The sequence below is a fragment of the Accipiter gentilis genome, chromosome 32 (assembly GCF_929443795.1).
Source record: "Accipiter gentilis chromosome 32, bAccGen1.1, whole genome shotgun sequence".
NCBI classification, from domain to species: Eukaryota; Metazoa; Chordata; class Aves; order Accipitriformes; family Accipitridae; genus Astur; species Astur gentilis.
The window spans coordinates 10,739,607-10,764,486 of record NC_064911.1 but is presented as its reverse complement, the minus strand read 5'-3'; the positions used below and the strand labels follow the sequence as shown (position 1 = coordinate 10,764,486).

Here is a 24,880-nt window from a genome sequence, read left to right as displayed (position 1 = left end):
TTCTGAAAAATATATAGATAAAGTACAGTCCTTAAAGATAACAGAAAATAACAAGAGCCTGCTTCACCTCATTTGCATGCTTCTCCATGTAGTTGAATGTGTACTCATCAGCATCCACCAAAAGAAAGTTGTGACCATGGAAACAAACTTTGGCTCCAACAAACAGATTCTGAGCCTTGAAGTATTCAGATGGCTCACTCTTAAAGAGCTCCTGCCCAGGCTTCTTAATGCGACCTCTTTCCAAGAACTTCCCACCAAGTATCCCTATGGGGATAGAATTGTAAATAATTAATTGTGGCTTTACTTGGGGGAAAAAAAAAACACAAAAGAAAACCGAAAAGACACCCCAAACCAGCTGGTTTGTATTTAAATATTAGTTTTCATCCCTGAGTTTCTTGTCTCATAATACACTCTCCCACTCCCTCTGGTTGCTAAAGAACTGTCTCTGCCAGTGTCCACAGCAACAGTTACATTGTGCATATTCTGTGACATGTCTCATTTGAATGCCTGCCAAACACCTTCCCTTTTTTTCTTTTCTTTAAAATAGGACAGAAATGTGCCTCTTCAAATCGTTCCCATAACCCTGTCGTCAGCCTTGGGACTGACCCTTGAGAAACATAAGATGCAAAATGTAAGATGCAGGCAATTATCCTTGAACTGTTAAAGCGAAAAAGAAAAAAAAAATTCACAACTTAGGATAGCACCGTCCTACGAAGATCATGAATTCTGGTGCACTGTAGTTCTAATTTGTTTTTAAGGGCTTTTGAATGTTAAAAAAAAGTAGGAGTGACATGACACTATCTTCTACACACTGTTCTGCCAATGCAACTTAACTGCGATCTGTTATTTCCTTTGTGAGCTGGGTATGTCACATTATTTCTTTTCACATTATAATGATTTTATTTGTGCCACTGGAAACTGCACGCAGTGCTCAAGGGTAAGTAAGATACTAAAAGGAATGCTTTGCTTTCCAGTAGTATCTTCTGGATAACCCACAAGGAACATTTCCAGTAATATCTTCTGGATAATCCACAAGGAACATTTCGCTTTCCAGTAATATCTTCTGGATAATCCACAAGATTGCACTGCACGTACCAAGCTTTCTAGAAAACATTGTTACATGTTTAGTTTCATCATGTGTGCCCTACAACAACTCTGGAGTGCTGAGGGTTCTTTTCCTGTTTATATTTGAGCTTCCAAAGCCAAAAAGCATACTTCAGTAACGTTTAATGATGTCTTACATATTAGGTAGTGATGCAAGTCCAATAAAAGGCTGATGAACAGCGTAATAAAATGCCTTTTATAGTCAAAATTATAAATTAATGTGAAATCCAAACTACTTATTAAACCAGATTTTGGGTCAGATGGCTGTCTTAATTGCTTTACTAGCACCATAAAAGCAAAAGACAAAAACCACACTATGGTAATTGTCAGATCAAAACACAATTCAAATCACTAATGTAACTAATCTCAATACATTCCTTTTCAACTAGCTATTAAAACAAATATGAAATTTTAGATTATATAATCCTGGTAACTGTTTGTAATATTTAAACAGAACTGGTCTCTGTAAGATTGGAACTTCACTCTTGTCTATTTCCCTGCAACTGTGCACTTAGATTGGAAACTTACCTTAATACATCTGTCCCATAATTGTTTTTTAAATGTTACGAGTTAGTACATTTCAAGAGGTATAAAGGAAAACAACCAAAAATATCTTATTAGGTTAGAGATTTTACACTGAAACTTGATGAGAAATTTTGATGGAAATCTACAAGAGCCAGGCTCAAAGCACAAAATAAACACCACAACCAAAGACCCGCTTCCATTAAGATCAGATCAGACTTTGCAGGTGTTTGTACAGCTGTTGGCTTGGTCTTACGCTGAGTAAAAAAGGGGCTGTGATCTTCTGCATGGGGAGCCAAAGTTCTCATGCTTTGACCCCCATCTCAAAAAGTGCTTCAAGATGTCCAGCCCTGTGCATTTCAAATACAGTTTCACAGTGTTAGTAATAGTGTGAAGTACTTGTCTACAACCTTCAGGTTGCTGGACTGAGAAAAGTATGAGCAACTTATTAATTCCATTTTAGGACTGCAATCTGAAACATTTTTACTTGCCAATTGCTATCAATTCATGCAAATAAAAAGGCAAAAATAGCCCTTTGAACCTGTGCACAAAAGGGATGGCCAAGTTGTTATTTTGGGAGTAATTTACTGTTTTAACTCATCCCCTCTCTAAGATGTGCTCAAACTTACTCTTCTCTCACCCCATCCACTTCAACACTTTTCCTTCTCACACATGAATGTTCTTCTTGCTCCCATTTTGCATGCCTTACTCCTTTTTCCTAGCTGCTCTTATCTGACCTCTGCAAAGCCTTCTCATTCTTAACCTCAACGAAACACGTTCACTTTTCCTTCAGACATGACTAAAATGAGGGAGGGATAGCGAGAGAGAGAAGAGAAAGGGAGAAAAAAGAAAAGAAGGAAGGTGGGAAGAAAGAAACTTCTGCAATCCCAGGAGGCTTTCCAACTGCTGCTCTACCCCTCCCAAGCCCCCATCCATGCTTCTTATCCTGTCTCTTCAAGGCTGTTCTCACTACTCTCCAATGGCCAGTTCTTAGCCACATCCTTCCACTTCACCTTTCTACCACCTCTGAAAGTCAGCTACTCCATCCACTTTAACATCCCAGGGAACTTAAAAACCCATTTACAGATACTTGCCTTTCATATGCATCTTAAAGCATTTGTTATTGTTGGTATGCGAACTTGCCCACTTATTGTTTCACATTTTGTTTGACTAGCAATGGTCAAGGGGCTCCCAGCTGTAATGCCAGCATATATTCTCATTCCAAAATAAAAGGAAGCCAGGAAGCAATCTCTGGCCTGGCACCCATGCTGTTGAGAGCCTGAGCAACTGACCACATCTGCATTCCACAGTGTGTGGCTCTGGCTTTGCTCTGGGTGCTATGTGATAAATCTGGGATCTTAAGACACAGCTATTATTTTTGCGTGTTCAAACCGTTTGAAGGTATGTGAGGGCTGTGCTGCAGTCCAACAGAGTGGTGTTTTACAGCATAGAACTGAGGGCATGTTTTGTAGCCCCTGGATGTGGTAGAAGGACCTGAATTTTTGAGTGTGCAAAACCTCCTGGGATAGTGTTAGATGACTGATAAGGGTGGAGCAAGCCAAACCTGGTGCAGCCCTGTCCTTACTGCCTTGTAGGAGAGTTTCTGGAGTTTAGCATCCCCCAGGAGGGGCCCCAGGCTCTCTGGAGCCTTGTCTAGTTGGAATGGTGCAAAGGAGAACCAGGAATGACCGAACAGGCAATATATATGATTGGGGTCCAAGATTCAAACTGTTCCCTGGACTTCTTTAATTTAACAGTGCAGCTGTACCCTTAACATCCTTTATGTCTCCAGACATAAAGAATGCCAATCAAACATGTCATTCACTAGTGGGGAACTGAGCTGCCCTTGAGGCTCTCAGCAGCATTACATAATAAATATATACATAAGTGTATGTGTCTTTAGCTGTAATAAAAGAAGCTGCATAAATTACAGGCCACTGGATGGTGGGAAACTAGTAAAATAATGATGACAGGACACTGCTGCCAAAAACAGTGCTTAATCTTGATGTTGCAATGGAGCGGGGCTAACTGGGAATGCTCATTGAAGCCTAGGCAGGTAACTCTACGCATTTTCAAAACATTTCTCAGAGAATTGCTTGTATTTTAGTTGAGGGTGAGGTCCCTATTTATGCATTGTTAATATAGTTGGATACAAGCAGAGATGCCATTAGAAGTTCTTTGCATTGAAAATGTGCAGGGTATTCAAAATTACTTAGTAGTATCACTGGCACAGAAATAGTTCTCTGGGGATACAGAAGGGTCTAGATATTCACCACACCTTCATTTTTTATGGATGTGATGTTCATCATAAGTCTGAGAAGGATTAACATCAGAAATAATTTTCAGTAAAGGCTTAAACGTAGGGTTGCAAGAATATTTAGTCCTTAACTGTAAGCTGAAAAACTGGACCTCAGAAAGTCAACCGCTGGCACCAGACCCTGAAGCAAAGGGGAGTGAACAGTCCTCCCTAGGACAGTCTTTGCTCTAGACAGTGAGCTGGTCGCCACTGCAGGGCGTACTTGAAATACCATACTAAGGTGCTCTGTGCCAAGAAGCCAATACAGGGCAATTCAAGCAGTATCGAAAGAGCTAGTCACAAGGTTCCACAAGAGCCTAACATGGTAACTAAGGAAACCTTCTATTACTCTTTTTCTCTTGCCTCTGAGAGAATGTGATTTCCTGATTTTTTTTTCTCTCTGTGGTTTTATCAGAGGCTGACAGCAGCTTTTAAGAGTCAGTCCTTTGACTGCACATGTTGAGAGGTGCCAGAGCACTCCTGGATGTCAACTGTTCTGAAACTGTTGCTGCAGATGTTCTGTGGGCTTCACAGAAATACACTAATTTCTCCAGCAGGGTCATGCCTAGCCAAGGCCTCCCTATCTCTCCGAGTTACAGAATGACTTACTGACATCCTTCTCAGTGCTGTGTTCTTCCATCCATGCACAAGACCCTCCACGGACATAAAAAGATGCTTGAAAATCACAAAACCTTTCATATCCTCAGTTGGAGGCAGCCAACAACAGTGGTGAAAAGAATTTAACCATGACAACACTGGGTGACCATGCCCCAGCAATAGGATAAATGTGATCAAGCAACTGAGAAGTAACAGAGCATCTGTCATTAAACACTGGCAGTCTGGCCCTTGAAATTCAGTTCAGTATTATATACATACACACACACACGCATGTACAGACACTAGCACAGGGCAATCTTCACTCTTTATATGCTCAACACTACATGATTAATGATAAAGTATGTTAAAAAATCGCAGATGTTTTGCTCTCACAAGCTGCTTCTATACAATGGATGCTATACAGGTTTCATAACACCATAACACAATCTTGCAAAACAAAGGATTTACTCTTTCATTCTTGATGTCTTACGTTTCCTGTCCCTATTTATCATCAGTTACAATACATTCCTGTATGTTATCCACAACCAAAGCAAAAGTTTAAAGGCCAAATTTGCATATTAAAATGTAATAAAAGTTCTAATGCATTAAACTTCCTATTCCCAAAGGATATTGTGAAGTACTGTCATACAATGAACAACATTATTCTGAGTGATGAAGATTATAAATTACTATGACATACAGCTATGCAAAATAATGCAGTAGACCTGCTGATGTAATTCCCATTGCATTTAAAAATCCACATCCCTGCTTCTGCTAGTGCTGAGTCTGGCCACAATGTTTACTGTAAACTTTAATCAAATGAGCAGGGCAACGGGGGCTGATTGCAAGACATTACTACATCTTACCTGTGTTTCGCTGTATATGTTCAAAAACTGAAATGGTGTCATCACTCAGGAAGTAGGAAATAATGAATTTCCGATCCTTGTCAATAGGACTATCTGTGACGAATTTTGCAAGAAAGCGCAGTATGTTACTTTCCATGCCACTTCTAAAAAGCAAAAGAAGAGGTAAGAAATCAAAAACAGAGTATGAAAAAAGTTTTCATCACTAAGATATGTATTCTCCTGAGTTTTGTAACATACATTAATTGTGTTATTCCTGGACCACGAAGGGAAATGGCATAAGATTCCCTACTTCGTCAAAAACCATTTTCAGCTTAAATTAACAGAACCAGCTAGAGTCAGCCAGACAGAAAGGAATCATTTTCAGGCGAAAATTACTGCTTTGCCACAGGTCTGGAATGAATTTGTATTCAAATTCAGTTGCAGATCAAACTCCAAGTTTCTTTCCAGAAAATTTATAAAGAAAGAACACATTTAGGTATGAATATTTTTTAAATCAAATTCTGAATAGCAATACTTACTAGGATTACCTCCACAAAATCAGGCCCACCAGATGATCTTACTAGTTGGATATTTGTGAAGTGATTGTGGTTTAAATTATTTACTGTACTGCTATATGCCTATATGCACTATCAATACATTTCCAAGCCTTTTTCTAATAGCTTTCTTCTTTTACAGAGGTTCTACAGGTGAATCTCTAGCATGTGACTTGGCTTTCCACTTAGGCTTCAACAACCACTGCCTGACAAACCATTTTGTAATGGAAAGTAAAGGGTTACTGCTTTAATATTGCTCCAGTAAACTGCATGAAATTCAGCAGACAAAAAAAGTAAATGCCAGAAAGTCAAACAGAAAAACAAATTGGTGTTGGACTGCTGAAGCATATAAAATTCCTGACTAATTCCTGGACTAAGACTTCCATCAAACTCCCACTGAAATTTTGCTGAGTTTGGAGAAAATTGGAGTACCGTGTCACTAAACCAGTCCTCATGCACCTGTCCGTTAAAAGTCTAATGAGCTGCATATTTTGCTGAAAAAATGACTTTCCTACTTAATATTTATCTCCTTCACAAAAAGACATCATTTTAAAAAGTTAGAAATATTTTTCACTGAAATACCTGTCTTTTTCCATGAATTTCTTGAAATCTCTTTGGGGAGGCTTGGGAAGCAGACCCATACAAGAGCACAGCGAATCCTCTTCAGAACCAAATCCAGTATAAGGAGGAAACTTTTTTTCTGGTTTTGGAGGTGGTAGAGCCTTATATGGAACTGGGGTGAAATCCTCTACAACAAAGACAGCAAAACTTATTTATTACTGTTCTGATGAAGCCATTCTACTAAGGATTTAAACTTCCAGTACGAATACTTATTAGCCTATTTCTGTAACAGAGCACTGATCAAAGTCAAACCAGGATCCCTCCTACTGTTACAAGGTAGAAAAAGACTCTATAGAAGCCAACAGCGAAATTACTGTTTCTTCAAGTGTTTCAGGATTTCATCTATAATCTTAAAATGTTTGACAAATATCATTAAGGTACACAGGCAAAAGGAAAGACAAATATAGTTTCAAAATGGGATAAAATAATAGATTAACAACTCTAAATTAATTTTTCAGTTTTATCCTTTGAGACAACATGATTAAGTAAATACTTGGCTTATGAGTTTCCTGCCCTCTGCTTTTTGTCAGAGGAAAACAAATACATAAATAAATAAAATTTTATTCATTATTTAAATCAGACATATACGAGAAGATTTTGGTACGTTGAAGCCAATAGCTTCAGTCCATATCTCACTTCACCCAGAGTTTCGGAAGCTTTGTTATTCCTCATTTTCCCCAGTCTCAAGTCTTTCCTCACAGTGATCAATGGTCCTGACTATCCCACGTATATAGCAGGAGCTCTCCTGACCCAGCAGAGACATGTCTGGTCAGGGACCTGCACTCACTTCCCATAGTGGTTGTTCCCAAAAGCTCTGCTGCCCTATGGTCCCTCCTCACTCCTCTCTTGGTGAAAATCTTGCGGTACCATTTGGCCCCTTGTTGCCTCCCTGCACCGCACTTTCGCTGCAACACAGCTGCCAGCTGCCAGTGGGGTTCATGTAAAACTTCAAGAGAGTAATACAGTCTGCTGGTTAAATAAGGTTAATGGAAAATGGAAACGGTGAGAGGAAAAAAGTAACTTGTACGTGGGAGAAAGTAAATGGGCAGACCTGAGGCAAATGAAGATATAAATCATAGGAACACAGGATAATTCAGGTTGGACAGGACCTCGGGAGGTCTCTAGCGTGGTCTCCTGCTCAGGACTGGGTCAGCCCCAGGCCAGACCAGGCTGCTCCGAGCTGTGTCCAGTTCGGGTTTGATACCTGCCGGGATGGAGGCTGCGCAGCCTGCCCCAGGGAGGAAAGCTTTTCCTGATACCCAACCCTGAGCCTCTTGTTTCCACTATGCATGTTGTCTCGCGTCCTCCCGCCGCGTACCCCTGCGAAGAGCTGGGCTGCCTGGTCTCGGCAACCTCCCCATGGGTGGGTGCAGGCGGCTGCTCAGGGCCCTTCCCGGGCTAAGCAAGCCCTGCTCCCTCGGGTATTCCTCAGCCCTGACCATCCTGGGGCCTCGCCTGAACTCACCCCGGCTGGTCCATGTCTTTCCTGTCCTGGTAGATCCAAAAGGTGACACAGTACCTTGATGAGGTCTAACGAGTGCTGAGCAGAGGGCGATAGTCACTTTGCTCGATTTTGGGGCAGCCCAGGCTGCGGCTGGCCCTCTTTGCTGTGGTGCCAAGCCCAGTTTGCTGTGTCCCACAACCCACAGAGCCCTTCCCATGCCAACACAGGTGCAAAACAAGAAGGTGAAAGCCAACTGGTGCAGCACTGCCCATGTAGAGCAGCATCACCTCCACATCTGGGTGTGCTGGAGACCCTGCCCCGAAGAAGGGAGAGCTGGCTGGGCTAGTAAGTGAAAGACAAACACATGAGGCAAACTGGAATCACAAACCACAGCCCAGGGGGCAAAGAGTGACGCAAGTGGCCGGTGTATAAAAGTGGATCCCATGAAATAAAGGGTTTTTCTTTAAAACTTAACTTTTGTACCCAGAACTGAAGTGACACGAATAGCCTCAACTTGCAGCACGGGTTTCAGTGCAAATAGAGGAGAAGGACAAAACTGCTGTCACTTGGAACATTTTCTGCATTGGTTCATGATTAAAATGTTTTAAACATGGCTATATCGCAAGATCAAAGCAACATACTCTCTTAAAATCTGACGTCTAACAGCAGTATGAAGTTGAAATACATAGAAAGCATTCAGATGTCAGTTTTTCTTTAACTTGAAAACGCTATGAGATCTCCTTTGGCCTTTACCTCTTAGAAGAACCCAGTCCGATTCGAAAAGCTAATACTTGCACCTGAATCAGTCAAAAGGGGGTTTTGCAAAACCATGCCAACATTTTTCTCCATAAAAACTACGCGTGCCCTCTCTGTGATTCAGAAGTACGAAGGCCAGGCCCATATGCAAAAGAAAGTCCATTCAGCAATTTCGGAAGCAACCTTCACCGTGAAAGAGTACGTGTGTACATAAACATGTGTTTTCTAAATACTGTCTGTGACCAAAAAAAAAAAAAAAAAAAAATTGCCTCTCCAGACATTTTTCAGTCTGCCACGTTACAGGGCAGACACAGGCGATTCTTGCTACGGGCAGTACGCAGATCGACATCCGCGGAGACGGACAGCAAAGCCCGGCCCGCCCGCCCCGGCCCAGCCACCGGCCCCGACCCGCGGCTGCCCGCCCGCCGGCCGCGGGGGAGCGGAAGCCCCGAGCGGGCGGTTCCCGCGCTCCCACAGCGCCACCTAGTGGCCGCGCGGCAGGGCAGGCGGTGACCCCGCCCCCCAGCTCCCCTCAGGGCCTGGCGCGGCGGTCCGGGCTCGGCTGCTGCCCGTGAGGGTCTTGATGCTGCTTATAAACCTTAACGTCCGGGTTTTTTAACCGCGTAATACGTTAACCTGCACCGATGTCGTCTCCCTCAAAGCCCGGAGGTTTGTAGCAGCGCCTGTTCCAGCAGAAGCAAAGCTTTTTGCATGGTTGCGGGTAATGCGCTTCCTGCCAACAGCGTTTGGGAAGCCAGGACGTTCAGTTGGACCGATAAAAGACAAGCTAATGTGTTTACATGCAGGTCACAGTGTACGCGCATTAACACTCACGCATACGGCATTCATTAAGAAATGCTAAAGCATTTCCCTTTGTATGTACTTTAGCACATGTGGATGAAAATTAGATTTATAAACTAGAAGGAAACTACAAATTAAGAGGAATATTGTGTTAGCCCCAGAGAGCATGTTAAATCCCTCACAGCCCAAGCCTGGAGTAAACGGAGTCCAAAGAGAAGTTGAGCGCTTTGGTTCCCACCCTTTCCCTGAAGTAAAATGACCGTGCTTCGTTCAGACTCACTAAAGAGAACAAGGCAAACATCCAGCCTTGTGCCACCCACAGTTTCCAGGATTTTAAAGGATTATATATTCACATTCTCTCTCCTGTGAATGAGGAAATTCAGAAAGAAATTGCCATGGAGAAATACAGTTTACAAAACTAGTTAAAAACTCATTTCTGCAACTTTTGAACAGCCAGCTAGGTGCAGTGGACTAATAGCCATACCTGAGATCAAAACTCATTTCATCTTTGCTCTGCCACACGCCACGAGGGGAGAATCAGACAGACAACTTGCATTACACATAAAATGCACTCCTCTCAAGGTTATCACCGTTTCTTAAGAAAATTACCTCTGTCCAGTCTGGAAAAAGGAATCAATGCTCTCTTCTTCCAGGCTGTAACATTTTCAGTGTGAATTTACAGTGGGTAGAGGGTAAATTGAAAGTCCAGGATTACAAATTTCTACTTCCAGAAAGAATAGCACAGATATTTTCCCCATGGACAGTTTCACCCCCTTGTTACTGCACCAATTGATGCCCAGCAGGAGATGGGCATAAGATATTTCACCTAGTATATCAAACATGTACCACAGTACAAGTAACTTTTTCTCACAACAGCAAACCCTGAGTGAGATTTGAACAAGCAGTGAGAACAGCAAGAAACAAAACAGCTCCAGCCACATCTTTAGCATATAAACAATTTGAAGGTAGCACAGCCTTAGAAAAACTAAAAGAGAAAATTCCTCAAGAAGAATTTGTTGCCGCAGAGGCAGCATTAAACCAGCTTGAATGAGCTTCTCTGCTTTCAGTTTCAATATACATGGTAAGATTTTGGTATACATTCTAAGATTACCTTCTGCCCTCAGCCAAAGAACCATAGGAAAACCCTTATGTGTTAGATAAAACCATATTTCAAGGAAGAATCAAGTGCTACATATTTTGGATTAGAGTGATAACCACACTGAATAGCAGTATATAGCAGGCAGGCAAGAAATTCTACCTCCAGAGGAAGAGGACAGACACCTCTGAGCATTACAGCCAAGGACAGGCAAAAGAAATCCCACTAGCCTAGGACAATATAAGAGGTGGCGATAACCTGGAGGGGTGACATTGTTAACATGATGTTCTCTATACATAAGAGGAGATGTATAACAAACAGCTGAGACCTGGTTTTTGTGAGAGTCTGTCTCACAGTTTAGGTAAGAAGTACAATAAGGCAATACCACCATCTTCACAACTTTTACATGCAGGATTAAAGAAAAACTAGTGCTCACAGAACCTTCCATGCAGCTAAAACATGCCAGTGTTTATTCTGAGTCAAAGAAAATCTCTTTTTACAGAGTCTTACTTCATGATTATTCCAGTTACCTGAGGAAAAAAGGCATCTGTAAATGCACAAGTATATTTAGAAGCCGCTGCTCAGTCTGCACTACATGTAGCAGAGAAGTTAGACGCCAGAGAGACTCTGATCTCTGACGATTCTACTGAAAATTGGCAGCAGGCTTTAATGCCCCCACTGAGGGAAAAGCAAGAAGTCAGCTGTTATCCAGCAGCAGCTGCCTGGCCAAAAGCACACATGTACTGGCCAGCCGATCACCCCGCACGCTGCTCTGCCCAGGCAGCAGGTCAGAGAGGGAGCCTGAGAAATGAGGGGGTGGGAGGGCGAGGAGAGCTGGGACAGGAGAGGGATCACAGGGTGCTGCGAAAAAGCATAGCAGACAGGCTTGGGAGGTGCCGGGACACTGAATAAAGATCAGTAAGAAACCAGATTTTACTGGTTTTGCTCCTTCAGGAACAATCTGTTATTTAAGAAAGAACACTTTATACGCAACTCTACACTTCATACTCAACTCTGTGCTAAGATACCGTATTTAGTGAGAAGATCGAGTATCAGCTTCACCCCACTGCACATCAGTATAGCTCACATTTCAGCTGGGTGACCACAACACCTACATGGCTATAGAATATTTTTCTCCTTCTCTAAGGCTGCACTAGCGAGTCTGGACAGATAATGTCACACATTAAGGCATTTTCTCTTGCATTCATAGCACTGCTAGATGACAGTAACTTCATTAGCTTCCTATTGAAGGGCATTAGCTATTGTTTACCCATGGAAAAGCTCTCCTTTGCTTTTCACAAACAGTATAAAGAGTAAAACAGGCAAAACCAACATTGGAAATATATCAGATATCATAATCATGCACTTCAAGAGAAATCTAAACTGCCCTTAATTCTCCTAAAGGGCAAATTCCATCAGCAAGCAACTTATGCTGAAACTGCAGAGTCAAAAATAAATGTCGGCCTCTTTAATGGCTTTGGCAGAAGAGTATAAATTGAAGGGGAGTAATGTGAAAACACTGTAACAAACAGCTGGATTGATGCCACAAGGTGCTGAGCACTGTGCCTTGATGTAAGAACTAATTTATCCACTTGCTTACTCTTACTCAAGTAAATGGTCTCCCTGGACTCAAACTGCAATTAAGCACGTTTCAGTGTTTAATTGGATGGGAGCAGAATGCCGCGTACTGTGCGGGACTGAGCCCACTGAGAGTACCTTGTATGTCCACCAGACACAAACAAAATTTGTAACTCACTAAGTATAAGAGGTGAACCCTCACCCTTTCTCTCTCAAAACCTGCTTCTAAGCCAAAAACTACCCTGATTCTACTCCTAGTCCCTTCTAGTTAAAAAGTCACACCTACATTTTTTTAATCCTGATGGGGAAAGCAGGAAAGAATTTCACAGCAAATTGTGAGAATCTCTTAGCTCTAAGAAAGTATGTATTTTCTGTGAACAAGACTGGCTGCATCAACATGGATGGTTTTTTCATGTTAGCCAGAGTCTCTGCCATCATGTATCCTTAAAGGTACATGCAGAACACTTCCCAGTTTCCCAAAGGTCTCGGCTAGATTGCATCTTTGTGTGTTTCACGTTAAGGAGGCAGAGAAACTGGAGACAGTACTGAGAAAAAGAAGAAAAATTATCACAGATATAAAAGAATGGACTATGGAGAAAGACTGAAAGGTTTCCCCTAGCAGCAAATGGCCCAGGAGGGGGGCAGGGTGGTAAGATGGTGTATTGGAACAGTGTTCAAAAATGTACAAATTTGTTATAAAAAGAGGATACTGAGCAGTTGTTCTCCATGTCCAACAAAGGTAAGTTTGTTACTCTCTCAGTTTACACAAACCAGCTTCAGAGTACCTATAAAGCAGCATTTCTAACTACAAGGTTAGGACAAGATACCTTGGGAGGCAAAGAAATCTCCTCTACTGGAGAATGTTGATATAAAAGGCTATACAGACATCAGTCAGTGACAATCTATGTATATACACCATCCTGCCTCAGAACAATGGGATTGGACTAGATAACCTGTGGTCCCAATTTTCTACAATTCTGCACATCAGCAGCTTCTGACTTCTCCTAACTTGCAAACCACCTAACTTTAACATCCAGCGACATAACCAGTAATTACTGAGCCAGCATTATAGGAGGGGAAGAGCCTTTGCGTTTGTGTAACACTTGGTTGCATTGCTTGGGTGATATAGAATGGTCAGCTGCATTTCATTTATTGCCTGCTGTGAGTAAGAAATCCCCATTCACTCTTCCAGGATATTTTGCTCAGACAGAGGATATTGCTGCCAAATAGCAGCAGTGGTCTTGGCTGAAGAAATTCTCAGGGAAGAACCCCCTGTTTTGCATCTCTGGAGTTAGACTCACGATTATTACAGATAATACCATAGTTATTGAATATGACTTCCTCACGCACTGGCTAGCATAAGAAAATTTATTTTGGTACAGACATGCCAAACTATTATTAAAAAAGTCCTAATGAGACATGTTTTGCCAATTAAGAAATTCAGTGTTTTAATGGCAGTGCTACATCATTTAATTCCCCCAGTGCGGCAGACAAGCTTTGATCCAAACACTACACTCTATCTGATCACAAGTCAAGCTGAAAGAGTCTACTCGGGTATTTTTGTTTCACAGTGTCAGAGAAAGGCCACAGTAGGATTCTTTCAACCATCTCTGAACAGTCAGACACTTAGCTATATTTATTGAATGAACAAAATGCCAGAAATTAAGTCAGTCATTTTTGCAGGAAGATGTCCATAATCGAACCATCAGCAAGTCTGACTGAGGGAATTCAAAGACAGGTAAATGAAAGCCGCTATTGTTACACGTTTCCAAAATGCTTTTCTGTTACGGACATAGTTGCTAAATGTTTCCAGAATTCAGTGCTGAAACTTCACAGAATACATACTCTAATGGTCCAGAATACACAAAACTGCATTGTAAAAACCAATAATGTGACAGACTACTACTGTCATGTCAGAAAATCTTATTATCTGAGGATTCTGACATCCATATAAAATGAAACATAGTATAATGGGGAATAACTGAGCTCATTCTACTTACCCACTCACTACATGCTCCTTATTATTTTCTGACTGCAAACACAGCTATTGGAATGGGAGGGGGAAGGAGAGTAGAAGAAAAGGCAATCTATCCATATGACTATTTTGTCATTCTGGTTTTAAAACAGAGGCAGTTAGGAACAGAACATGTACATTGTGTGTTAGTTTTCAATGGAGTAACATATAAGAAAGCCCTTCTTGATCACCTGCAAAATTACTGCTTTGCTGTTAACAGCCTACAACAGATTGTTATTGCTAAAGTTTTTAATGAACATGTTTTGTCAGTAATAAAATTCAAAGACAGGTCTGTCAAACTCAGAAGTACAAAAATGTTCGTAAGGAAAGATAATTATCACTACTTACCGATTCCGTACTTTGTCCTGTAATATTTTTTAGTGAATTCATCACAATCACAGAGTATTATCTTCCTTCCCCAAACATTAATTACTGCCCCTATTTTCAGGTCACTGTCTCTGTAAAATTCCTGATGCACTGCTCCTGTCTAATAAAAGAGGGAACATTTATACAGCAGCTCTATAAATCTCAGAATCTCACAACTTTTCTTAAAATCTAGGTGATTTAGTGCATGTGATTTAAAATATAACCTTCATAGTCCATTTGCAAGTATTTTTCACCCCATGCTAAGCTACTCACTTTCACAAATGCAGAATTTACATACAGTAAATCTCAGTAGTTTTCATTTGAGCTATTCTCCAGTGGCAACACAATTTTATAAATAACTCTCTTCGTTGTAGAGGATAAAAACCACATAAATTACAAAAACTACTACAAAGACATTCAACAGCTGGATATATTCAATAATATCTGACCTTACGATTGTCCAGAATGTAATGGCCTCTGTTTCCTACTAACTTTCCAAACACATTGAGAACAGTGCGGCTGGTGATTGTGCCCGGCTGATACAGCCCAGTGGGAGCATACTGCAAGAAAAGAGACCAGCTCTTAAGAAATACAGTTAATAGTGAAGAAAGTTAACTCAGTTACCTTAGAACTAGCAGGTTTTTTACAGACTGACTGTTATTGTAGTATTTGCTTGGGAGCATTTTTAGTAAATTCTGAGGTAAGATTACACCACTAAACCTAAAAGCCAGTTTATATGTCAAAAGCCAGCGTGTATGCCAGAAGAAGCATTCAGAATCTTACTGTATATCCAAGAGTAAAGTCTCCTTTTTCTTGGAAGCAAACAGAAAGCAAAGGTTAGCACCCCCAAAGTAGCACATCATTGTCAACATCTGCTCTGAGGGCTATTATTTTGATTAGTAATAATAATAAAAACATGCAAAAGAACCACTCAGAGTTGGTCCTACTGTGCTAACCACTGCACAGTTACAAGGGATTCGAGCCAGCATGATTCTTTTAGCAAAAATGTTAGTATTTTTCTTTCTATTGTGAGTTTCAAAATTACAATAGTAATTTATCCCAATAATATTAACTTAATACACAAACACATTACATTTTTTACAATTCTGAACAAACTGCTGATGCAGGGTAACCAAAGTGGGTTATTTTGTCTTACCACCCTCCCTGACACCCCAACTTTTGACTGATCTCTGTCTGCTGTCCTCAGAATTTCCTCTGAATTCAGAGGAAAAAGCCAGCCCTTAAAATTGCAACATGCACTTCAATGGTTCAATGGTCTGTTAACATAGAGCCACTGCTAAATCAACATCTCAGAACACGGGATGCACAAGGTGAGAATAGTGCAATATTTTGCTGTTAGGTTTTTACTATAACATCTCACATACATCTGTGGCATCACAAATAGATTATCAGTATTAGAAGGAAAGGAGGGAAAAGATTCCCTAGTATTTTACTCCATCTGTGGGTTGACATTATTCTATCATGAGGATCTGTCGGGAGTGATACAGAAGTGTATCCAGCTTGTTAATTTTATAATCATAATAGGTTACAGAGGACTCAAACCCCTTGAAGATTTCTCTGAGAGGTGCCTTCTCAAAATAAGCACCTGATTAATGCTTGATAAAGTTTATTCATGGATTCCTATTGATTTTAACTAGCTTTGCATAAGGTCCTATATCTAGGAACTAAATTCTAAGAAATCACTCTACATTTTCTACAAAGAAGTAATGCTATGGAATACTAAAACCGGGCTTTTCCAAAGGTTCCAAATATAAGTCATATGGATCAAATCTGAATTCACCTCAGTTTTACATTAGTTTGTCTATCAATATTAATTAATTTTCTGGACTTCCATTACTGCAGAGCCTTATTAATACATTTGCCTTAACACAATAATATGGGAGAAAGGAAATCATAGGATTCCTTTCTGCCTAAATTCACTCTCCTTTTAATTTAAGCATGACATGCCTAAACTTATTTTTTTCCATCACTTACTAAGTTATTATATGAATATGTGTGCAAAACCTAAATCATGCAATTATGACTAATACTCTGATAACAATTGCTAAATACCATTACAATCCTAATACAGGATTTTCAAAGCAAAGCATTTCTTAATTAGTGGAATAATTCGAAATAAGTTGAGATTTTCATTCCTCACCTTTGGAAGCTTATCTCTTCTGAGGAAAAGTGGAACTGCATCCCGACCTGAGTTTACTGGTATAATTTCTTTTATATCAATAGTATCATCAGACAAATAATAGTGCAGAACAAGTTCCCGTGGGTCATGAAACATGGATTCTGGGTCATCCCACACACAGAAAAAACGTAAAACATGTCCATCATGCTCCAGAAATTGTTTCAAAGTGTCAATGCGCTCATAAGGGCGCAATGGCTTCATGCTATCCAGAATCTGCACATAAAGGGAAAATCAAGAGAAACACCTTTTTAATTGTTTGCTCTTAAAAACAGGATACCAAACTGCAGGGTACCATCTAATCTTAGAACATGGTTTTAGGATTTTCAAATACCACAACTCAATTATGATACATGAAACAGTATATTTATGCCATTACCAAAGAACTATTTACAGGGTTGCTGTGCCCTCAGAAAATATATGAAAACAATTTTGGATTGGTTTTGATCCTTGGATTTTTTGCAATAAGGTCCTTCAGATCAGAGAATTGTTGAATTATTTATAGTACAGCTCACATTTTCAACAAATTGCCCGTGGTAATCAGATGACTACAACTTCAAATAGCATCACCCTTCCTGATTTACTTCCTTAAAAATTATTTTTTATAGATGATGTGGTATAAAGAATTAATTCTTTCTTTTCCTTTTGTGTTTTATTTCTTTTAGCTTTAAAACATAGTTTATTAACTTTGGATTCATGTCATACATTTAGCAGATACTGAGCACGTACATTCTCCTCTCAACATACACCCATAGGTCTGAAAAGGAATAGCAAATCTCCAACTCAAGATATATTCAAGCTGATGTGATCTATGACAAGATGCTAGCTACAGTCATGGTTGTTGCAAAACCAGCAGCACTGCATTAAATCGGATCCCAGGATGATGATCCAATCTGATGACTGCAATTACATAGTTAGTTACAGTCACATATATAAACAGTGACCTGAACAGGGTGCTTTTCCCAAGTCAAAATCCATCATGTCCAAAATGGGTTAAAGGGGCAAGACAGTCCTTCTGATCTCCAAAATTCTACAAAATTGCTTCCACAGAAGAATGGCAACAGACATCAATGAGGCAATGTAAGCTGAACTGTCTGAATAGAAAGAACTGTTGACTATGGGCAGTTTATATCATTGTCTAAATTTCTATTTATCCACTGATACATCTTCTGGCCTTAAAAATCTGAGAGGGAAAAGGCTCAATCTTTCAGAGCATCAAATCTTAAAAAAGGAGAGCAGAACCAAGTTTTGCCTGCCAATGTCCCTCCTGATCTGCAGCACCGTTTCCATTTCAGGCATCATCATGTTCATATGCTACAACTCAGGTATTTACCATCCCAGTACCATCTTTCCTCCTTCCTGATCCTTGAAGATGCAATGAGCAACCAAATGCAGCCACAGAGCCAGGTAACATCATCATCCCTGGGATATCATCTCCAACAGTACAGAAATATGAATCTAAGGGGTTTGCTACATTTTTCATTGGTCTCATTTTCTATCTCATCATATTTCTTACTCTCCTTCAAACCTTTCTTTTCTGGCCATCTATTAGGAGTCTGGTGCAAACCAATTTAATTTTGCTCAAAGCAGTCCAGAGGAATCCACCCTTAATAAATAAAAAAATTACCTGCCACAAATTAGTCACAGGAAAGTGAGAGCATAAAGCAGCCAGAATTTGCTAGATAACTTTTCTGTAATTTCTCAACAACTGAGAATATTAAGATACAGATTTCAGTAATTTTTGGTCTTCTGATGCTCTTATTTCTTAGCCCTTTTCCCCCTCTCCATTCTCTTTAGGCACACATATGCACAATACTTGAATGTTTTGCTTGTTGTTTTATCAAAAAAACCAAACAAACGAGCAGGTTATGCAATACCATATATAATGTTGACACAGTCTGCCAATATCAGGACAACTCAGCATGTGTTAATACACACCTGTTAGCTACAAGGCCTGAGTAAGGGAAAAGCAACCCATGGCTAGCCTGAGTCACCACTATGCAGAACCAGGAGATGTATTACAAATACTACTTTTCACTTGGGGGCTGCAAAAAGCCTGAAAGCATGAATGAAGTGAAACCAACATGTTGGCCTGAGAGTGCCTCAGAGACATGCAAATTGTCCTACACATCTCAGTCATAATTGCCTTCCATTTTTGCTGCTGAGAGCTGCAGCAGTTCTCTCAACAGGAGGAATAAGTTGAATGCAATAGACACATGGAGTATTTGCTGCTTTCAGAGTGCTAGGCCGGATCTATCACAACAGGCTGTATATCGTGGGCCAACAGTCCTAACAGAGTCAGGTCAAAAGAAAAATACAGTGCCATCTGCACTCATATTAATCAAGAAAAACAGAACTGAAAGAAACTGTCATTCCCTACAGAAAACATCACTCCTGTCACTATTGCCAGAGAAAAGACACCAAATCCTGCAGAGGGGAATCCACATAGCATCTAGGAGCTGCGAATGAGATTTTTGGAGGACCTATGTATGTGTTCCCATATACTCATAAAAGAGGGAACAGCATTCAAATAAAACCTCACAAGTCTTAAAACTGCAGAGTACTGGGTTCTGTGTGGCAGAAGAATTTGCTTTACACATGCAAAGACCTGTTAATAACATGGGGGCTAGAGATGAATGATGACATATAAATAGATCAAGTGAGCCTGCAGGAAGCCATGGATGTGCTTGAACCACAATTCCAATTAGATCTTCCTTTAAACACTTTAGAAGTGTTTATTATCATTAAATTAGCTCAAGCAAAATTATAAGTAGTACATATAATAGGTCCAGGCTTTTTTCCTCTTAATACCGAAAGGTTTATTTTATATTCAGCAATTAATTTTGTTCTGTTTCAAAAGGTGTGTGAACACATCAGGAGAAAATCCGTTATATTTGGGACTTCACTTGTAATAAATTACAATAAAGCCATGTAATAAAATTTTTAACAGCAAGTTTTCTCTTGGGATTTATTATGTTGAAATAGCTACCTTCTCTTTGCTATTAGAGAAATAATTTATATAATGCATATTATTAACAGCAATGGCACTTCTATTAAAATCAAGTTTTCACGATTACTGCCTGATCTGACCTTTTGCCGCTCTTTGGTGTACGGGTCATCTGGACGACCTGCAGTAGGATTTAATCTAATTCCCATCTTCCTCAGGAAATTTTTTGTAAACTGGTCACAATCTATAATCTTATATTTTCGGGCATAAAGGATTACTTCTATGTTGATATTGAAATGATCAATAGTATAGAACTGATCTTCATGAGGAGGTGGAAGTGGAATCCGATGCCGTCGGACAATAGTCCCTGTAAAAGAATTAGAATAAATTAATAGAGTAAATATACTTTGCTCTAAGGATCACTTCACAGACTTGCTAATTTTCTATGCTGATATGACCAAAATAGATGAAGCCATATGGGACAAACAAAATTATCCTTCATTCAGCAAAAGAACCATTAGGTAAGAGGATCCTTTTTATTAACATCAATACTTTACGTTGATAGTTTTCTGGAACCTCAAGTTCTACCATTTGACTGAAATTAATACAGAAAATTACCACCTTCTGGAGCAAACAGGAAACCACTGGAAAAAATTCCCATTTGTTGGTGCAAACATAACAGGTTAGTATTTTTTCAAAGTATTTTTTCTCATGATGAAGAGAGATTTCTTTTTCACTTTTTTTTAAAAGCAAGAGCAGTCTCCAATGCTCATTAGTATCATTAATTTTTCTTAAAAAAAAAACCAACAGAAAAAGTTGTGCAAAAAACATGTGGTTGGGGTGTATGGGAGGGACAAGATTTGTCTGTACACTCTGCAGGGTGAGGAGAGCCATTTGTAACTAAGGTTAGAGAAAAAAACCTGGCCTACCAAGGAAAAAAGTGTGACCTATCAAGCATGGAGGCAGGCACATTCAGCTGAGGTTCCTTAAGGAGCACACTGAAAGTAGAGACAATAGAGATGAGTTGGGCTGATTGCTGGGCTGCAGTAAAGAATCCATCTCAAAAATACAGAGCCAGGAACTCATAATGCATAGTCTAACAGGAACGCTATCCAAAACCAAAAGAAAGGGGGAGAAGGGGGAGGAAAAGAAAAAAAGAGAAAATTTAACTTCGTTAAAGTAAGTGCACACTTAGATTTTCTTATTGATAGTCTTTAAATGAAAGGACTGTTATTCTGACAGCACCGTACTTGTTCACATTTACCACATTAAAAGAGAAGGAATCTGCTATTGCTTTATCAGCTGAAAACTCACAAATACACTGATGAATTGGGTAATGCTTCAAAAGTACTCACTGATGATGACTAAGAGACTGGAGCATCTCTCGTATGAGGAAAGGTTGAGAGAGATGGGTCTGTTCAGCCTGGAACAGAGATGGCTTGTGGGGGGAAACTTATCAATGTTTATAAATACCTGATGGGAGGGAGCACTTCTCTCTGGTGCCCACTGACAGGACAAGAGGCAAAGGGCACAAATTAAAAGATACAAAATTCCATCTGAACACAAGAAAACACTTTTTTACTGTGAGGGTGATCAAACACTGGAACAGGTTGCCCCAAAAGTTTCAAAGTCTCCATTCTTGGAGATACTTAAAACCCAAGTGGACACAGCCCAGAGCACCTGGGTCTAGCTGATCCTGTTTGGAGCAGGGGGGTTGTACTAGACAATCTTAAGATATCCCTTCCAACCTCAACAAGTTTGTGATACTACAAGTATATTAGAAACAACTTATAAGCTACAGCCTCAGTAGGTTAAATAAATATGTAACACATACATTAAAGAAAGATATGCAGCTGCATGTATGACAAGCTATGATTTATTCCAAGTGAAGTTAGAGTTCACAAAAAACAGGAGACTGGCACAGCTGGAACTAAACTCTTTTTTTCAACATTATGAGAGAAAAAAAAGGACAACAGTGAAAGTTATGCCACATCAATACCTCAATATAGTTGTGTGAAAATACCCTGCAGAAAATAAAAAGATGGTCCACTCTTCAATCTCAGACTCTTTGCTGTGCTTACCAACCCAGACACCTCTGTAACACCAGCTTTATAATGCAGATACCCACTGGCTAGAGACCAGACAGGAACCACCAACCCATACTATTATAATAATTTCTTGCCACTATAGTTTCCCAACACCTTTAAAATTACAGTAATTATAAAAGGTGAAACTTTAAGACAACTACAGTAAACACACAAAATTTCCAAAACTAAAAATAACTCCAGTACTAACCTACTACTACAATAATAGTTTATTAGACACAATTATCTAAAAGGTCTATCTCATTATCTCTCACTACAGAACTGGATTTCTTTCCAGTGCCCTTCAGCTGTGCATCTGGTAGTGTTTCCCACTGAGTCTCGTTTGATGATTTTCCAGCACTGCTATTTTGTTTTGGAGGTAGGTGGGGGTAGAGGGGGGCCTGGGGAGAGAGGGGACAAAGACAGGCAGAATAGGAGAGAGAAAGATATCGCTATGTGGTTTTGTTTGGTGTTTGAAGGGCCTTTATTCCTAAGTTAGCCCATGGAAATTCTTTATTGTTCGCTTTATTTCCCTAAGGACTAATCTGTATGAAATACCTTCCACTACTACATTATCAGAGTTGTTTGTTACATTCTAACTCCTACAATGAAAACATACCCTTAATTTTCCAGGGGAAAAAAGCAACAAAGCAGATTTACTTTATGTTCCCATTAAAATAATTATTTTAGACCCATTCAGCATCCTGATGTTTCACGTGTACCAGGTCCGATGTTCTGGTTACTGACCTCTGACTGTAAAATAAATTTGAACATCTATCTGCTTAAAAATACTTATACACATATTTAAGATGCATCCTCATGGAAATACTAGTTACAAAATGTGGTAATTAGCACATTTTAACATGATGCAAAACTGCATCGCATTACCATTAACAAACCACATACTTTAAAATACGTTACCTGATTTTGGCTAATCCTTGGGTCACTCCTACAAAAATCAACAGATAACGTGCTAAGTCAGAACAGTCCTCCACATAAATGCAAATCCTGTTGAATCATCATTTTAGTGAAAATATAATGGTGGACAATTTTCTAATATGAGGTGTTTTCTGAGAGTATATTCACCTCAGAACTAGTGAATAAGCCTTCAGCTAGTTTTTCATATTGCTTTTCAAAGTATAATACACATGCCCATTTTGTTCTGAGGGATAAGAATTTCTTTCCTAATGGAAAATGTATTGTAAAGATAATATCTGTAGCAACCCTTTGCTTTTATTAGGTATCACTGTGCCTGATCTACACATGTAGAAGATACATTTTATATTGTTGAATTTGAAATTTAATAAAACCTGATCAGCTGAGGTTAGGTCTCAGCATTTTTTAAATTGTCCTTCCTTCTAGAAAATAATTACATTTCTACTTCTAGAAATTTGCTACAATTTGATCCTCCTACAAGGAGGATCTGGGCATGTGCAACATTCAGGTTGCTCAGGATGGATGGCTATTCTCGATGTTTCTTTTGTCTTTGCTCAGTTTATTGCATCGGGCCAGGCTAAAGCTCTCCTCTGCTGTGCTCTTGTAAAGGGAGTTGGGGTACTGCTTTTCTCTGACAGTGGTAGTGGCATCGAGTTCCCACACCATAATTTGTAGCATATCTTCTTTTCTCTCAGGGCTTCTGATTATTTTGCAACTACAGCAGCAGCTTAAGGAGATCTTAATAGTAGTGAAGGCCTTTTGACTATGGGGCAGCTCATGAAGGTGGGCAGCAAATGATTTGGTCTCTGCTGCTACACTGCTCTGCAGAAGAAATAAAGTGGTATCAAGAATTTCTTCAGCACAGCTTTCTGACTCCCTCTGCACTACTCGAGAGTGTGTTAGACAGAGGAGAGGAATGGGTAACACCTGGAGTTTGTACACTCTTTGACTGCTTGCAAGGAAAGGAGAAGAAACAACCACTACTATTCTTGCAACACAAAGAGTTCACCCCAATAAACAAAAGGGCTTCTTTCATTCACTTATTCACCCATCTCAGAACACAGCAAGGCCATGATTTGGCCACCATCAAGTATGGCAAAATCACAATTATTTCAAGGCCTCAGGGGAGGTCTTAAACTCTTAGATAATCGGTTATATTGGAGCAGCTGACTGCAACTTTGCTTTCCTGCCTGTACTTTCCTCTTCAGCCAGCCGGCCTTGGGAACCCCGCCAGCAGGCAGCTCCACTCTCTTTTTCAGCTGGCTGACCTTGGGGAAACCAGCCAGCTGCTCCACTCTGCTCTGGCTTGCAGGGCCTGGATTGCACTGGAAGCTACAGTCAACCCCATGGGACATAAATGACCTTTTGATAAGACAGTATCAGCCAGCCACAGTCCTGTTAAGTGGGAATTAGATCTACAAAACACTTGCACTGCCATATCTAAGCTGCCTGTCCATGGGAGAATTTCTTTTTGTACGGGAAGAATACTTAGGATTCTGGCTTTGGAAGAACATAGTGGATTTTGTTATGTGGTTGAGTTTACTGTCCTCCTCTTCACTGTGTACTCCCTTATCTTTAGTTAGTTCTTGTGCACTGTGATTGTCCTGGTATTTTTTGCTTTGATTCTGGTTTCTCAAGTTCAAGTTGGCCTCTGCATTCCTTTGTGTTTTGCATTGAATTTCTCTGTTTGTATAGATTTCTTCTAAAGTTTGTAATATTTTCCAAAGTTCAAACTATAGCAAGGCAGTTTCCAAAATTAAATGAAGTTTAAATTTCAGTTATTTAGTAGCAACCTTATCTGCCCAAATTCATGTCCAAGTACAGCAGCCAATTCCATAAAGCATTTTTTAAAGTCACTGAAATACATTTCCCACAGATTATTCATTTTGTCACTCTGAGATCTTGATCAATGGTAAAAACGCATTTTCTGGCTTTTTTTTTTTTTTTTCTCCACAAAGCCAATTTGTTTTATTTTTGTAAAATCATAATCAAAGTTAGACATGCTAACTTCTTTGACAGCTGTTCCTTCACCAAATCTTCCTGCAGTCCATAAGCCTCTCCAGGTTTTTTTCTGCAAAGCCACAAGTACTACCCACAGTGGAGAGTACAGTGGGAAACTACT

At 39.9% G+C, this 24,880-nt stretch overlaps 1 protein-coding gene across 1 annotated transcript in view; it reads right to left on the bottom strand.

Annotated features, from left to right (window-relative positions):
- Positions 1-24,880, bottom strand: part of EFHC2 (EF-hand domain containing 2) — a 62,305-nt gene that overhangs the window by 20,397 nt on the left and 17,028 nt on the right. Inside the window, exons 4-10 of the mRNA XM_049835001.1 lie at positions 19,882-20,105; positions 16,756-17,007; positions 15,044-15,154; positions 14,577-14,715; positions 6,501-6,666; positions 5,386-5,528; positions 68-264 (exon numbers count right to left, since the gene is read on the bottom strand). Coding sequence (XP_049690958.1) covers positions 68-264; positions 5,386-5,528; positions 6,501-6,666; positions 14,577-14,715; positions 15,044-15,154; positions 16,756-17,007; positions 19,882-20,105 — 1,232 coding nt within the window. The remainder of the gene's footprint in view (positions 1-67; positions 265-5,385; positions 5,529-6,500; positions 6,667-14,576; positions 14,716-15,043; positions 15,155-16,755; positions 17,008-19,881; positions 20,106-24,880) is intronic.